The sequence below is a fragment of the Pelodiscus sinensis genome, chromosome 2 (assembly GCF_052426305.1).
Source record: "Pelodiscus sinensis isolate ZL-2025 chromosome 2, ASM5242630v1, whole genome shotgun sequence".
NCBI classification, from domain to species: domain Eukaryota; kingdom Metazoa; phylum Chordata; order Testudines; family Trionychidae; genus Pelodiscus; species Pelodiscus sinensis.
In genome coordinates, this window is record NC_143053.1 from 134,108,346 (window position 1) to 134,125,707 (window position 17,362).

General features: G+C 44.3%; 1 protein-coding gene across 3 annotated transcripts in view; it reads left to right on the forward strand.

Annotated features, from left to right (window-relative positions):
* Nucleotides 1-17,362, forward strand: part of ANKH (ANKH inorganic pyrophosphate transport regulator) — a 176,164-nt gene that overhangs the window by 114,257 nt on the left and 44,545 nt on the right. For all 3 annotated transcript variants that reach the window (XM_025181659.3, XM_006117083.5, XM_089776432.1), the window contains exons 4-8: nucleotides 2,739-2,857; nucleotides 4,117-4,200; nucleotides 7,747-7,917; nucleotides 8,574-8,708; nucleotides 10,720-10,812. In XM_025181659.3, the coding sequence (XP_025037444.3) occupies nucleotides 2,739-2,857; nucleotides 4,117-4,200; nucleotides 7,747-7,917; nucleotides 8,574-8,708; nucleotides 10,720-10,812 (602 nt within the window). The remainder of the gene's footprint in view (nucleotides 1-2,738; nucleotides 2,858-4,116; nucleotides 4,201-7,746; nucleotides 7,918-8,573; nucleotides 8,709-10,719; nucleotides 10,813-17,362) is intronic.

Here is a 17,362-nt window from a genome sequence, read left to right on the forward strand (position 1 = left end):
CATGCTCACCAATCTTGATACAGGCAGACAGACTTCCCCTGTTGGCCAGGCAAGGTCAGTCTCTCAGGATCCTAGCTGCTGCATGTCATGGTTGTGCAGAGGAGTTCTGGCAGCTCTGGTCTTAGGCTGTGTCTTAGGAGGTGAATTCTTCTTTCAAGTCTTCCCTCCTTCTTGCTGTTCCTTAGTCATTTCTTCCTTTCCTCTTTTCCTTCCTCGTTCTCTTTTCCTGCTGGTCTCCTCCTTGGACCTCAGTTTATATAGTGCAACTTGAGTCCTGCTTAGCTATACTTTAACCAATTATTTTAGTATAATTTTACTAACCAATCATACTCCACCAACTTAGTTGATTTACACCTAGCAAAATGAATTATACAACAGACAGAAACCGTTATAAACCAAACAGAGATCATATAGACAAACAAGAGGAAAGTGAGGATGACAATCATAGAATGAGGATTCCACAACCTCAACTCTTGATAAACAGTTTCTTGCCAGACGAAATGCTGTTAAGCTAAGTTTTCTCTACCCATCTTGATATCTATTTCTTTATTTGGTAACAGTGGGTGCCATTAGGACAGAATCCCTTTAACAGCCTGGTGTGACACTATTTTAATGCAATTTAGATAGTGTGAGTATGTGACTTCAAGCTTTACAGCTAATGGCTGCTGCTCTTCACTCTGGCTGCAGAGGAATACTTTAGACCAGGGGTGAGCAAAGAGACCTCCATGGGCTGGAGCCGGCTCACCAAGCCGCTGGATCCGTCCCCTAGCTGCCCTGCTACTTCCCCACCCCCAGGCCCATCAGGACCTGGGGATGGGGGAGTGTGTGAATTCTCTTCACCCCTGCAAGAGCATGCAGTGGCGAGAGAGACATGCCGCCTGTTTTGAAACAGCCAGCTTTTATTTCTAGCTGCCGTGTGCCTTTGGTGTAGGGGACCTTTGCATGCTCCCCGCCCCCAGGCCAATCAGGGTTGGGGGAAACACAAGAAGTCTCGTGGCCCTACTCCTTCCACCTGAGGCCCCTCCCCTTCCGGGGTAGCCTGAGGCCACTTCAGAATTTCTGAAGTGGCCCCCTTTTAAAAATTACCTACCTCTGCTTTAGGCCTTCCATTACGGCTACAGACATTCCGATATGGCTATGGAAAAACCAAATTGTTACAGGAGCTGTGTGGAGCTCACTATGGCGGCTGAGGAGCTCACTGCTGCAGCTCCCAGTATTCACAAATTTCAGCACACCTGGTGGATGTCAGAGGTAGGCAGTTAGGCTTATTGTTTGTTTGGGACTGACACAAAAGTGCAGCTAAGCAACTTGGAGATTACTAGGGTGATCTGACCGATTGCAAGCCTAGCCATGATAATGTAGAGAACAAAACTTTAGTAAGGACTAGAAAGCAAATATAAAATTGAGGTTTTACTTGTTTATCTTGCTTTGTTTTGCCAAGCTTCTGGAAATATGTTGCTCCCGTTCCTGTTTCTATCACTAGCTCTAGTTGTCATTATTTGTCCATCATCTTAGAAGAGTGTTATAATGAACAATAAACCTTTCTTTGAATTCCCTAACCTTGTGACCATGATATCACTCAGTAGTTGCAAAACAATGCTATCCTCAGTACCTTTGAACTGCCCTCAAACATTGTTCTGTATTAAATAGAACATTGGTTCCTCAAGCCCTTCAATAAAACTGGGTTTTGTGACAGTGTCAGCAAATACCCTTCCTTCTAAAGTAACCTGCCATTAGGATAGCAGGTTTTAGGCTAGAACCAAGATGAATGGAACCATTGGTAATAAGACATATGGATTTAGATAATGTATAAAGCGTGTGAAATGTTAAGTATCTGCCGTGTATGTTTTTTTTTTAATATTGTGAAGTTTGTGCAAAAAAATTAAATAGCATATAATCTTGTAAGTGAAACTGTATAATACTTATGCATGGGGGGCCAAATTAAGGATGTTCATGCTCATGTAGCATAACTGCACACATGATTTGTCAACCTTAATATTCTTCTCTAACCTTTTTTTTTAATGTAAGTTATTCTTCTTTATAGTGTTTTTAACAATTACTGGGGTTTGTTTTTCTTTCCTTGCCTGTAAGTCAAACTATAGTCCAGCTATATTGGCCTTATATGAAAAGGAAGTTGTCACATTTTAGAATTGGGACATTCTGAGCAACCTTAGCTAACTTCTTAAAAATAGCTCTTCCCTAAGAATGAACCTAGGCTAGAGACCGGTGCATTGCCCTCTGAAAAGTGGAAATTGTACAGTTTTCAGAAGCACAGAGAATCCATTTCTAGCCTTGTGATATGTAAGCCCTTAAACCAGGGAAAGAAAGTGGCAGCCATCTGAGGCTGCCTCAGAGGTTTTGCAATGTTAGAGCAAGTGTCAATAGAAATGACTAGCAGACAAGATGAAGGGAAGACCATCACGTGGCAATAAATGCAGTTTGTTGCATTTCTTTATAATTTATCACGTGAGCTCTGTCTTGAACATGTTTTATAGGTAATGGTATCATAGAACACTGACAGTATATGCTTTATACTTCTAAAAGCTTTTATAAGCTTATTCTTTAATACGTATCAGAAAAAATATATTGAAAGGCTGTATTTGTAAGACACTACAAAAAACCCTGATTAGGAAGAGAAGCTGGGATTTTCAGAAGCATCTAGACTAGAGGCTAGAACATCTCAGTCAGAATCTGTCAGTTTAACCAAATTAATTGTTGCCATTCTTGTATTTCTGCAGCATATAGTGATTTGGGATATTACATTATTAACAAGCTGCACCATGTGGATGAATCAGTGGGAAGTAAAACTAGAAGAGCCTTCCTTTATCTTGCTGCCTTCCCTTTTATGGATGCCATGGTGAGTATATGGCTCATAACTGAATTTAACTAACTTCTCTCTGTGATGTTCCCAGTTTATAGAAGCCAGCTCTTTGATGGGTATTTGGAGACACATTGAATAATGCATGAAAATAATTCCTCTTCCCTATTAAATATGGTGCAGACTATGATAGTAGGGATGTATCATAAGCTTATTGGAAAGTTGACTAGTCCCTTGACTAGTCAGTTCTCTCCCCCTCCCTCTTCCCCCGCTCGCTGCCTTTATCGAGGGGGGGAGCAGGCAGAGGTGCTGGGGGGAGCCGGCTTAAAAGTTGGCTCCCCCCTTCTCCCCAGCACCCTCTCCATGGGGGGCAGGGCAGGCAAAGGTGTAGTGGGGACCAGGAGCAAGCAGGAAATCAGCTGATTCCCTGCTTGGGCTCAGGATCAGATGCTGTGCCTCTGCTTTTTAAATGTATTAAGAGCTTGCTGGCTCTTAATACATTTAAAAAGCAGAAGCACAGTGGGGAGGACCTGGTGCAAGCTGTGAATCAGATGTTCCAGCTCGTGCAGGGTCCCCAGTGCTGCACACCAGCCTTTAAAATGTATTAAAAGCCTGCCAACTCTTGATATATTTAAAAGGCAGAGCCACAGTGGGGTTCACTCCCTGCTGTGGCTGCCCTGCTTTATCAACTAATTGACTAGTCGAAGAAAATTCCATTGACTAGTCGATTAGTTGCTTAAACTAAATTTAACATCCCTATATGATACTGATGTATATCTGTGCCATAGTCACGTTCTCCAAATAATTAAGTATGAAAAGAAGTGGCATCAGTGAGTTACTTTGTAAAGGCAGAATTTTGTAGCAATATTCAGTATACTCATTGGCCAATGAGATCTCAGCTACATTTTGTACAAGATAATAGCTGGTGAATAAAAAGAGAACCTCTTAACTTGGATTTATTAGAACTGCAATAACATCTCTTCCCCTCCTCCCCACCACACACACATACCAGGAATAAAGGTGGCTTCTCATTCTTCCCTTCTCAGCAGCTACTGTACAGTTATTTAAACTGGTCCCCTCTCTCAGTCCTGGCAGAGTTAAAAGTTGCAGTGTCTTTTCTGTGTTATTGGCCTAGATTTGTTCAGACTCGTATTAGATGCTGACTCAAATGGTAGAAAAGAGCTTCATAAATGGTTTGTATGAAGCTTGGCTGTAATAAAGTAGTCAGAGCCTGGAATTTGAAGCTAATAGATGTATCCATGTTAGATGTTTTCTAAACAAAGTTCTGTCCTTTACAGGCTTGGACCCATGCTGGCATTCTCTTAAAACACAAACACAGTTTCCTTGTGGGATGTGCCTCCATTTCAGATGTCATAGCTCAGGTAATAACTCCTCTCAGCAACCGTTGTTTCTGTTGTGCTCTGGGTCAGATCCTGCCCACACTGTGGATCCTTTTTGCTGCTCCAGTCATGCAGTGGAGTCTAATAGCTGCTCTACACAAGCATTTGACATTTCCCCCAGCATGTCAAGACTCCTGAATGGCTTACAGCCTGCTTTACGCTTTCCTCCCAGAAAGCCGGAGGATGTGGGGTTGTGCCTAGAGCATGCTGTACCTCACCAGTCCACAGTGCATAGAGGCCCCTCAGTGGCTGTTGTGGCTGAGGTTGATCTCATTTCCACACAAATCAGATAACCCCAGGTCGGGGCCGGATTAAGCGGGGGGCTAGCAGGGCAGCTGCCCGGGGCGCCAACCTATGGGGAGGGCTGATGGCAGCTGTAAGGGGTGCCTCGTACCCAGGCAGCCTCGTACCCAGGCAGCGCCCCTTAGAGCTGCTATCAGGTGTCGTGTCAGCAGGTGCCACATGCTCAATTGCAACTGTAGGGTGTGCTGTGCGCCGGGCCGCGCATGTGTCGTGCGCCCGCTGCCGGGGGTGCATGAATGGCTTGAGCCGGCCCTGCCCCAGGTCTGGGGAAGCAGGATGGCTTGGCTTAATGTCCCACTGCAGCGATGCGCTTCCTCAAAGGATAGGAGTTCAGTGAATCACAATGATTACCTCATATTCTAGGATATGGTACCTTTAGATGACTGTTACTCAAGATTCAAGCTCTTTGGGGGAGGGACGGTCTTCTGCCATATTTTGTACAGCACCTAGCATAACAGGGCTAAAATTTAGAGTGGAGCCTCTAAACTCTATGGCAGTAGAAATAAATACTTGTTTCTCCAGTTTTCCCTTTATCTCTCAGTGATGCACTTGTTGATTAACTTTGTGAAATTGCAGCTCTGCTGCAATAACATGTGCCAACTGCCAAGCAGGAGAACAGCTCAGCAAGCAAGCTTCTTTTTACAGGCCAGGAATGTTTTATGTTCAAAACTTTAGTCAGAACTTAATTTAACCCCTTCGGTGCTGCAGTGCATTATTGGGTAGAGTCTTACATTGTTTCAAGTTCCATTATGTCAGTGATGTGTTACACATATGTCCCTTTCATTGTGCAATTTACTAGACATCCATCATGTCAAGTCATTTAAATTCATGTTTGATATTAAGTACCAGTATTGCAGTTCTCATTTTTAAAGCACTTAAACTTTTGCATAAATTTAGCTTCACAGCAAGAGGTACATAGCCAGTTTTGTCATCTTCATTTAGTGGTGGGTGAAGTGAAGGCAGGGAGAGAAAGCAAGTGGTTTTTACAAAGTCAAAGGGAACCAAAACGCAAGAGCTCTGGTTTTCAAATCCTTTGTTCAGTTCTCTAGATCACCTTCCCTCTATTAAATAAAAACAATTGTACGCTACAGTGTGAAACCTTGTGGGTTGTTACCCTAAGATGGAGTTTCATTTTTCACTATATACCATGTAGAGTAAAATTTCTGCAATTTATGTAAGTTAGAAGTAATTATAACAAGAAAACTTAATACCAAAGAAATCCACTTAAGTCTGACTCTGAGTTCATTCTAGAGTGACTTTGGAAGTCAGGGGTATAAGACCATGGTATGAAAACAGAGCATAGCCTGCTAGACCTCATTCTCCATGGTTTTGTATTTTGTCTAGTCATTCAGACCTGAACAAACAAATTATAGCACTACTGTATTCATTTAGCACCATTTTTAGACACACAACTTGCCTTTGTGCAAAGCATGTAACTACAGGTTGGACCTCCCTGGTTCGGCACCTTTGGAACTAGACCAGTCTCGAATGAGGGGATTTGCCAGACCATGGGAGGTCCCATCTAGGGCTCCAGTCCAGCCCCACTGCTGCCTGCCCAGCCATGCCTCCCTGGCCGTGGCCAGGGCCAGAGCTTCCTGGCTGGGGCTGCCCTCCACTCCCCCCCTGCCTCCCCCCCACACTGCTGCTCAGCCTCTGGAGCCAGAACTCCCTGCTGCACCCTCTCCCCTCGCTGACAAGGGGCTCCTGGGTGAGTCGCCAGCACCCCTGCCACACTTTTGCCCCACAGCCAGACCTATCTGTACCTGGGCTCTGTGGTCCAGGAACACCTGTGGTCCTGCTGGACCATGGATGTTGATGAACCAGAGAGTCCCAGTTAAGGGAGGTACAACCTGTATTAAAAATGAAAGCCACCATATCTTATCTTCCTGCCATAGCAGAATACTGACAGGACAAGAGCATCTCAAGAAAGGCAAAAACCTCTGATTACTCGAACTTCCCTGTATCAGTAGACACTAGCAAAGTGAACATAGAATCACAGAGTTGGAAGAGACCTTAGGAAGTCATCAAGTCCAACCCCGTGCCCAAAGCAGGACCAACCCCAAGTAAATCAGTAATATCAACATAAGCAGTAATATCACCTGCTTAATAAGAACTTTGTTTCCTGCAGTCATGAAGATATGGTTAATGTCTTTTGTCCTGAGTCCTCTAATTCTTTTTTCTCTTGTGCATTTTTGGATAAGCAACTTCATTGAAAAAATTTCCTTAGCATCCTAAATCATCTGTTTTGCAATCCTCATATAAACAGCATTACACATTAAGTGTAACATTGTCTTCTGCACACAGTATAAAACAAATGAGAGAAAGATGTATTTAATACTTCAGAACAAAGTATTTAGTAAGCAAGCCGAGCGCCATTCAGAACTCACTGCAGTCCCAGCCCCTGCCAGTAGAGTCATTGTCAGTTCTTTCATTCACCGCATCAACAGGTTTCCCAGTTTTCCCCATTGAAGACTTGTGAAGTTTAACTTGGATGCTCAGCCTCGATAAGTTAAGGTTATAATTTTAAAATGCTAACATCCAGGAAGTGTAATGGGGTCGATTCTCACAGAAGCCTGATGTGTTCCTGGGATTTGGTGTTAAAGTTTACCAGGTTAGAATTGTGGCAAGGCAGTTCTGGTAGTTTAAGAGAAAACTCAGCTATCTTGCTTGAAACCAGTACAAAGTTGGTTGAAATGAGAATCCCTTTTAAACACTGAATTTTAAATACTGAAAAATCATATTTGTCTTGTTTAAAGTGTCCAAGAAGTCAGTGTTCTTTTTAATATAACTTTTAAAAAAAGAGGCACTTAAAATTGATATTGTAAACATACCCTCTATAGAAATGGATCAATACCACGTGGTTAGATTGCTGGCTACCTAGAAATTATCAACACCAAGACTAAATACAGGCAACCACAGCTATCTTTATGGTTACCTATCCTGCATCTAACCCCATTGCCATTGATTTGCCCACTTATGGCCTCGAGTCAGATCTTCAATGTGAATTTTCTCGGACATGGACTACTAGCTTTATTCCACGTGTTTGTATAGTGCCTAGCGCAGCAGGGAGCTGATCTCTGGCTAGGGCCTGTAGGCACTACATCAGTGTAGCAGTGTCAAACATGATTTTGGGTACAACAAGGAATACTGGTCCCCTTATTTAAAATAGAAAACCCCTAACCTGTCTTCTTGTGTCCCCCCCCCCTCCCCTTTTTTCTCTTTTAGGTTGTTTTTGTAGCTATTCTACTTCACAGTCACTTGGAATGCAGAGAGCCTCTCCTTATCCCAATCTTGTCCTTGTACATGGGGGCACTGGTCCGATGTACCACCTTATGCCTGGGCTACTACAGGAACATACACGACATTATTCCTGACACCAGTGGGCCGGAGATGGGGGTATGTATGAATGTCTGGTAGGACTTACTGTGCAATCATGTTACCTAGCATTTGAGGATCATCATCTCTCTAGCCCTCAGATTAAAAAAAGCACATAATAATATGTTTCAGATATACACCCTTATACCAATTCAATAGCAATGTACATGGCAGCTGTCAGTCTTCTGTGTGAGAGTGGTACTGTGTACCCTTATATCCGTTCCTCTATAGCAATGCTAAACACATTCCCAGTAATGTTGGATTCGTATATAGGATCATGAGCACAGCAAAGGTGCTAGCAAGATGACATTGGAAACTAGCACCCTGAGAAATTCCCCCTGAGTGAGGTAGCTGTCTGAACACTTCTTTTTCTTTGACTTGCAGTAATTCACAAACCCCTAACTGATTGCCAGGACTAATTATGCAAATGCATTGTACATAATTTATTCAGATCTAGTAATGCTGTTAAGAATGCCTGGCTGACGTTAATTCTGTATCACTAATGTGGGAGATTGCATTTTTATGTGGCATTCCTTTTCTAGACTCGGGCTCTGGAATGCTTTTGAATTTGATGAGTTGACTGATGTGTGGAAAAGCAAGAAAAATCTTTTGGTTGTGCTTCTGGTTCTCTCCAGCCTGTTGGTTTTAAAAGAGACTTTGTTTCTCTTACACTTCAGGGAGATGCTACAGTAAGGAAGATGCTGAGTTTTTGGTGGCCTTTGGCATTAATTTTGGCAACTCAGCGAATCAGTAGACCCATTGTCAACCTTTTTGTCTCACGGGACCTGGGTGGCAGCTCTGCGGCCACAGAGGTATGTGAATCCCTGGGAAGATGGATGCCATTTTGCACTGAAATGTTTTATGGTTGTGCTGAAAAGAAACCACCCTTGCTTATGTTTGCTAAGGAAGCAGGCATCCATATATAGCATCTCTGGCTGTATTTTCCTCTCATCCACAGAAACAGGGAAATATTCTTAAATGCATTCCTGTTCAGCTAAGTGCTCGTTTTCCCCAAGAGATGCTAAAAGCAAACAAGACACCATTGATTAATCAACTATTCAGTTAACTGATATTTAACAAGCCTAATCTGGGACCTCCCCCAATCTCCATGAGTTTTCAAAGATAATGGCCAATGGCTCTGCAGTGACATATGCCAAATCCCTCAGCATCCATGGATGCATTAAATCTGGTCCCGTGGATTTATGTATGTCTAATTTTTCTAAATGGTTCTTAAACTTTCTCCACCAAAGCTTGCCCACCTCCTTCCCATACTGTGTTGCCCTGTGCAGTAGTCTGGAAGCTCTCTTTGTCTGTGAAGACAGAAGCAAAAAAAGCATTGAGTACTTCAGCTTTCCCGCATCTGTCACTAGCTGATCTCCCTCATCCAGTAAGAGCCCCACACCCTCTCTGATCACCCTCTTATTGCTAACATGCCTGTAGAAACCTTTCTTGTTACTTTTCATGTCCCTTGCTAGCTGCAATTCCAATTGCACTTTCACCTTTCTGATTACTCCCCTGCATGCTTGAGCAATATATTTATATTCCTCCCTAGTCATCTGTCCAAGTTTCCACTTCTTGTAAACTCCCTTTTTGTGTTTAAGCTTGCCAAGGATTTTACTGCTAAGCCAAGCTGTTTGCCTACCATATTTGTTTTTCTTACTGCACGTCAGGATGGCTTATTCCTGCACCTTCAATAAGGCTTCTGTAAAATACTGCCAGCTCTCCTGGACTCCTTTCCCCTTTATGTAAGCATCCCAGGGAATCCTGCCTATCAGTTTCCTGAGGGAGTCAAAGTCTGACTGACATGTACTTTGGTTCTGAGTAATAGGAAAAGTAGGGGGACACTTTGCTTGTTTCAAGGCAACATTAGAAGGAGCCTAAAGAAAATCTCCCTAAACTATCTTCCCATGTGAACCAAGATACATCAGTTGGGAAGGATACTACTGAAATGACGGGCATTTTTATTGCCCCATCTTATCAGGGCCAACAGTGGTCAGATCAGTATTGGAAAATCTCACTGGCCTCCATAGGAAAAAGAAAGCAGTTTCAATGTTTGAAAATGTTTAATTGATATAGAATGTGACTTTTTCCTCAGAAACAAAGGAAACATAATCAGCAGCACACAGCAATTCTAAAATCTATTGAGATGTTGGGTGGGTTTTTTTGTGTGTGTCTCATTTATTAAATGATACTTGCAAAAGTACTAGAGGACTTAGTTTTCTTAGATTTCAGGTAATGAGCTGGTTCTAGTGTTAAAAAGAGCGATCTAGGATTATTTTTGTCTATCTCTAGGAGCTGTCTAGTCTGAAACAATCTACCTGACATCCAAACTGAGTCAGTCTGCAGGCTTTCAAATAACATTGCTGCAATTTTTTTAATTAAATAATTGTTACTTATGTTCTTATTAAAACAAAATTGCATGAAAAATGAAGATCATGGAATATAATTAATAGAAAAACAGTGTACTGCTTTAAGCCTCACTAGATCAAATAATTAATCAACATGGTGGTAAAGGGAGAAAAAACAATTGATGAGCAAATAAACAGTTTTTAAAAAGCTAAAATATAATCAGTGCTATTGTGATAGCAAAACCACACAGTTAAGTCATATAGTTTCACCCCACTTGAATTTTCTATGAGTCTGAAACGCATCGTAGATTAACTGTTGTTATGATTGTTTTCCTGATGTAATGATTGCCCACTTTGTTTGTCTGTCTCTGGTTACCCTGAGGTCAATAGTAACTGAAAATTGGATAAAAAGTTATATTATCTATGCTGTCTGAAGATTTGAAGCATAAGTGTGTTCTCTTTTCTCCTGTTGTAGGCTGTGGCAATTCTGACAGCAACATACCCTGTGGGACACATGCCGTACGGCTGGTTGACAGAAATTAGAGCTGTATATCCTGCTTTTGACAAGGTGAGTGCTTGTGCTGTGTGATAGTGATAAATACTTTGTAGTACTGTTGGACTACATTACGTAGTGATTCTGGGCCTTATTTTTTTTAATTTAGATCACTATAAATTAAGGATAATTAGAAGGCAGAAGTTATACTAGTGCAAAAGATGTGAAAGGGGAGAAGATTCACACTAATCTCCTCATTTTTTATTCCTTCTTGATTACATATGTATATTTATAAACTGAGTCAGACCAATGGTCTGTATCCAACAACAGGCAGTGCCACATGCTTTTTTAGCATTTGGAGGTTTAGGGACACTCAGATGATGGGATTGCATCCCTGACCATCTTGGCTAAAACCCATTGATAGACTATTCCTTCATGAACTTATCTAATAATTTTTTAAACCAGGAATATTTTTGTCCTTCACAACATAGCATGGCAACAAGATCCATGGGTTTGACTGTGTGTCGTTTGATGTACATTTACTACCTATTTATTTCACTGGGGGTCCCCTGGTTCTTGTGTTAGAGTGAATGCCTAAATAAAACTTCCCTGTTCACTTTCTCTGTGCCATTCATGATTTTGTAGCCCTCTATCATACCCCTCCTTAGTTGTCTCTTTTCTAAGACGAATACTTCCAGTCTTCTTAGTTTTTCCTCATGGAGGCTGTTCCATCTCCTAATCATTTTTGTTACTTGTTCCGGCTCCTTTTCCAAGTCTAAGGCTTTGTTTCCAATTACCAGGAGAGCAGCACTGCGGAGATCAATCTCCCAGGGTTCGATTTTAGTGGGTTTAGTAAGGACCTGCTCAAATGACCACTAATTGTTCCCCTGTGGACTCCAGTACTCTGTGTCATGAGGAAGAAGGGAAGTTGATGAAGGAGTTTCTCCTGTCAACCTCCCACAGTGGGAACACCATGGAAATTCAAACTAAATTGTGTTGACTCCAGATATGCTATTCACTCAGATAGAGGTGCATATCTTAATACGTCCCCTAATGTAGACCTCGTCTCCAACATCTTTTTTGAGATGGGATGACCAGAACGATATGCAGTATTCAAGGTGTGGGGGATCCCATGGATTTATATAATGGCATTGATATTTTATAATCTCTCCCTTTCCTAATGGTATCCAACATTCTGGCAATTGTTTTGACTACCACTGCACAGTATGGATATTTTCAGAGAACGATCCACAATGACTCCAAAATCTCTTTCTTGAGTGATAGCAACTAATTTAAACCCTATTATTTTATCTGTCTAGTTTGGATTATTTTCCAGTGTGCTTTACTTTGTACTTATCAACACTGAATTTCATCTGCATTTTTTTCCATCCAGTTACCCAATTTTGTGAGATCCCTTTGTAATTCTTCACAATCAGCTTTGAACTTAACTCTTAAGAGATTTTGTATCCTCTACAAATGTTGCCACTTCCAGAAGTCAAATCCAATTCCATATACAGGCAGTCCCCGACTTACGCGGATCCGACTTACGTCGGATCCGCACTTACAAACGGAGCTTTCTCGCCCCGGAAGTCGGGGCGAGAGAGCCCCGTTCGTAAGCTGCTCCGGTGCCCCTGGTCTGCTGGAGACCGTCTCCAGCAGACCAGGGGCGCCGGGCGGGTTCCCGCGCTTCTGAGGCTTTGCCAGAGCAAAGCCTCAGAAGCGCGGGAACCGCTGCTGCTGCCCCTTGAGACCCGGTGCATGTGGTCTGCTGGGGACGGTCCCCAGCAGACCACAGGCCCCCGGACTGAAGCCGCAGCCGCGGGGGGGGTCCCGCGCCTCTGAGGCTTTGCCAAAGCAAAGCCTCAGAGGCGCGGGGAACCGCCGCAGCTGCCGCTTTGACTGAAGCGGCAGCAGCGGCGGTTCCCCGCACCTCTGAGGCTTTGCTCTGGCAAAGCCTCAGAGGCGCGGGACCCCCCCGCGGCTGCGGCTTCAGTCCGGGGGCCTGTGGTCTGCTGGGGACCGTCCCCAGCAGACCACAGGCACCCAGACTGGAGCGGCAGCAGCGGCGGTTCCCCGTGCCTCTGAGGCTTTGCTCTGGCAAAGCCTCAGAGGCGCGGGACCCCCCGCGGCTGCGGCTTCAGTCCGGGGGCCTGTGGTCTGCTGGGGACCAGCCTGTGGTCTGCTGGTCCGCTGCGGCTCTGCTCCCCGTGTCCCTGGTCTGCTGGGGGGGGGGCGCAGCTAGTGTGCTCCCCCCCCCCCCAGCAGACCAGGCTTTTGTTTTGGACTCTGGGGCAGAGCAGCTGGGGCGCTGCCGATTGGTCCTGCAGCGCCCGTGGGCACTACTGGACCAACCCGGCAGCACCCCAGCTGCTCTGCCCCAGGTCCTGATTCAGCCGCTGCTGGTCAGTTTCAGCAGCGGCTGAATCAGGACGTCTGGGGCAGAGCAGATGGGGTGCTGCTGGGTTGGTCCAGTAGCACCCCAGCTGCTCTGCCCCAGGCGTCCCCAAGTCAGCTTCTGCTGAAACTGACCAGCGCTGACTACAGGAAGCCCCAGGCAGAGTTGCTCTGCCCCGGGCTTCCTGGAATCAGCTGCTGATCAGTTTCAGCAGCAGCTGACTTGGGGACGCCTGGGGTTCTTAAGTTGATTCTGTATGTAAGTCAGAACTGGCGGTCAGTTTCAGCAGTGTCTGAATCTGGACGCCAGTTCCGACTTACATACAGATTCAACTTAAGAACAAACCTACAGTCCCTATCTTGTACGTAACCCGGGGACTGCCTGTACTCAGGTCTTTTTGAATTAGGTGACTGATATATTTTTGGACCTCTAATTTTATTTTTGTATCTGTAATTTTGTTATAGATACATAATTTTGTTTTAACATCTTAGAAAATCCTAAACTGTAAATTAATATTAATTATATCTTTCTGTTATATCAGGTATTTGTCTTACCTCTCATTTTAACCAGTTTCCTGGGTTTAAGGTTCTGGATGTTTTTTGTTTGTCTTGAATATAAATAAATGCAGTATTTGTAATTTTTTTGAAAACTTCAGTGGTAGCTATTTAATAATACTTAATTTAGCTATTTCTCTGATGAAGGACTGCCTCATCTTCAAAGTTAGGCTGTTCTCTTGACACGACATTATTTCTGCAGTTTGGATTAGCTTAATTTGCTCATATTAAATGTTAAGCAAAGGTTACTTCATAGGCTAAGACAAGCAGGCATTCCGTATATTATGGACTTAATTGAATAAGAATTTTCATTGGCATTCAGCAACTTACATGAGGACTCCATGAATGCTCCTGGAATATATTTGAAGAACAAAACAGAATAACAAAAAAACCCAACAACTTGGTATTTTAGTCTGAATTATAATATGCTCTGACTTGGTGTTGGTAAAAAGACTATATACCTTCCCCAACACTTAATTTACATGATAATGGATAACTGTGTTCTGTATCATTCAAAATCAGATATCCAAACTCTCCATTCCCCAGTTGCTTATACACTCCTGAATTCCTTTTGTCCCAATCCACTAAACTTGATAAGAGGTTTGCTATTGACTGTAGTGAAACCAGAATTTGGACAATAGCGAGTTTTCAGTTTCTTTAAAAAAACAAAACCAAAAAAACTTTCACCATTCAATAATTTCATTATTTAATTTAATTGAACAGATGTAGGTGAAATGGAAAATATGTTTATACAATTTACAGGTACTCACCAAGCTGGGAGGAGTTATAATTTGTATTTTGGAGGACAAGGTTAGAATGCAAAAGGACCTTGACAAATTGGAGAATTGCTCTGAAATTAACAAGATTAAATTCAGGAAAGACAGATGCAAAGTGTAACACTTAGGAAGGAAAAATCAAACATACAGGAAGGGAATGGGGAGTAACTGCAAGAAAGAATCTGGAGTTTACTGTGGATCAAAATTGAAGGAGTTGTTAATGCAGTGTTGTTGCAATAAAGCCAAAAATATAATCCATGGATGACATGAGCATTCCTTGTAAAGTTAAGAAGATAATCCTTTCATTGTACTCAGAACTGGTGAGGCCTCAGTTGGAATATAGTGTCCAGTTATACCTCTTAGAAAGATGTGGACAAATTGGTGAGAATCCAGAGGAGAGCAACAAAAATTATTTAAAAATTTAGAAAGCTCACCCTGTAAAAAATGGTTTAAGAACCTGGGCATATTTAGTTTTGAGAGGAGAAGATTGAATGGGGCCTGATAAGTGTTTAAATATGTTAAGGTTTGCTACAGAGAGAAAAGCAATCAGTTGGTCTCCATGTCCACCTAGGGTAAGACAAGATGTAAAAGGCTTAATCGGCAGCAAAGGAGACTGGTTACATACAGTAAAACTCCATTGGTCCAGCATCCAGTGCTCCGGTACTCCTGATGATCCGGCACCATCAGGAACCCGGAAGTGCTCCGGGCAGCCGGACAATTGGAGCTGCTCTGCGCCCAGCTTCCCCGATTCAGCCGCTGCTAAAACTGACCAGCAGCTGAATCGGGGAAGCTGGGGGCAGAGCAGCTGGGGTGCTGCCGGGTTGGTCCTGTGGCGCCGAGGGGCGGTGCTATGGGACCAACCCGGCAGCACCCCAGCTGCTCTGCTGCAGGAGTCCCCAATTCAGCTGCTGCTGAAACTGACCAGCAGCGGCTTAATCGGAGACACCTGGGGCAGAGCCGGACTATCGGAAGGGGGGGGGCTATGAGGTGTCTGGGGTGGAACCCCCCGCCCACCCCACCCCCTTCATAGCCCCCCCTTCCAATAGTCCGGCATATCTGATAATCCGTCACCCTCTGGGTCCTAAAGGTGCTGGATTATCAGAAGTTTACTGTATTAGGAAAAATTTTCTAACTATATGGGTACTCAAGTTCTGCAATTGAGTACAGGCAGTCCCCGGGTTACGTACAAGATAGGGACTGTAGGTTTGTTCTTAAGTTGAATTTGTATGTAAGTCGGAACTGGTACATATTGTAGGGGAAACTCTAGCCAAACATTTTTTTTAGTTTTGGATAGCATAGGGAAAGGTTAACTCCCCTCTAATGTTTGTTTTGCTGTCTGTTCCCCTGTTCAGAAGATTTCACATCTATTTCTGTCCCTGTGACAAACTCAGGACTAAAGGAGTAACTCATCAAATACCAAACAGCTCTGCACCATGCTTTGAGCTAATAGCTTTATTTCCACACACCACCCAGGGTTCTAGGAGGAGGGTCCTTTTTTTGCTAACACAATGAGGCCAGCACTTTGTTTTGGTGGAGTCTTTGTTTGCCCAGGGAGCCCAGCACGTATAGGGGGAGGAGGGGCGGAGAGGCTGCTTTTGTCTGCTGTTCGGCAGCCTGTTGCTCAGGGGAGGGGGCAGCCTGTTGCTGGCAGGGGGGTGGGGGGGCAGCACGCGTGGGGAGGCACTTTTCCTCTGCCCGGCAGCTCTGCGGGACCCCAGTCGGAGCCGGCCCGAGGAGGAGGAGGATCCTAGGACCCAGGTGAGTGAGCCCCAGGGATGCTGCTGCGCATGTGCGGGAGTTGCCTCACCCCGTTCGTATCTAGGGATCCGACGTAAGTCGGATCCACGTAAGTCGGGGACTGCCTGTATTGAGGAAGATTGTGAAATCCTTATCACGGATGGTTTTCATGAAGAGGTTAGACAAACACCTGACAGTGATGCTCTAAATTCATTTGGTCCTGTCTTAGTATGAGTTGCTGGACTCAAGATTCTTGCTAGTCCTACATTTTTATGGGTCTGTAACAGGGATGTAATAGTGTAGTTGATTAACCTATAAGCTTTTGACTGATGCGTGCACACAGAGACAGGCTGGCCTGCAGCCCAGTTCAGCTCTGGCCCATGCCTGACTTACCCCCGCTGGGGCTCTGCATTTAAAGTATTAGGAGCTGGGTGGGCAGGTAGCCCAGCTCAGTTCTGATTCGCGCTGGGTCTGGGAGCTCAGGACCCGCCCCCCAGACATGGGGTTGCTGCAACCCTGCACTGCTGTCTCTTTATCAGAGACAGCAGTACAGGGCAACAAGCAGCCTGTCTGTAAGAGGAGCTGTTTTTTTAAACTGGCTCCCCTTGCAGACTAGTTCTCCCCGGTACCCCACGCTGCTGCCAGCACCACCCCCTGGGGACTATAGAATAGTCGACTAACCAATAAGAATTCATGAGGTTACTCAATATTCAATTAACCAATATTTAACGTCCCTATCCTTTAGCACTCATTTGGTATTTGGTAACACTGGGTACGTCTACACTACAGCGCTAGTTCGAACTAACTTAGTTCGAATTAGTTAATTCGAACTAAGCTAGTTCGAACTAACGCGTCTAGAACTAAAAACTAGTTCGAACTAGCGTTTTGCTAGTTCGAACTAGTAAGTCCACATTGAGTGGACTCTGAACAGGGCTTAAGGATGGCCGGAAGCAGTGCCGGCAGGGCATAAAAGGAGGACTTAGAGCATGGAGATGCTGTCTCAGGCTAGCCGAGGGCTGCGCTTAAAGGGTCCCGACCCCCACCCCGGACACACAGTTCTAAGGGGTGCCCCGCTTCCAAAGAAGTTCTGGCTTGGAGTGCCCACACTGGGCACATCACACCACTCGGCCATCAGCCCGGCTGCACTTGCCGCAGGCTGCCAT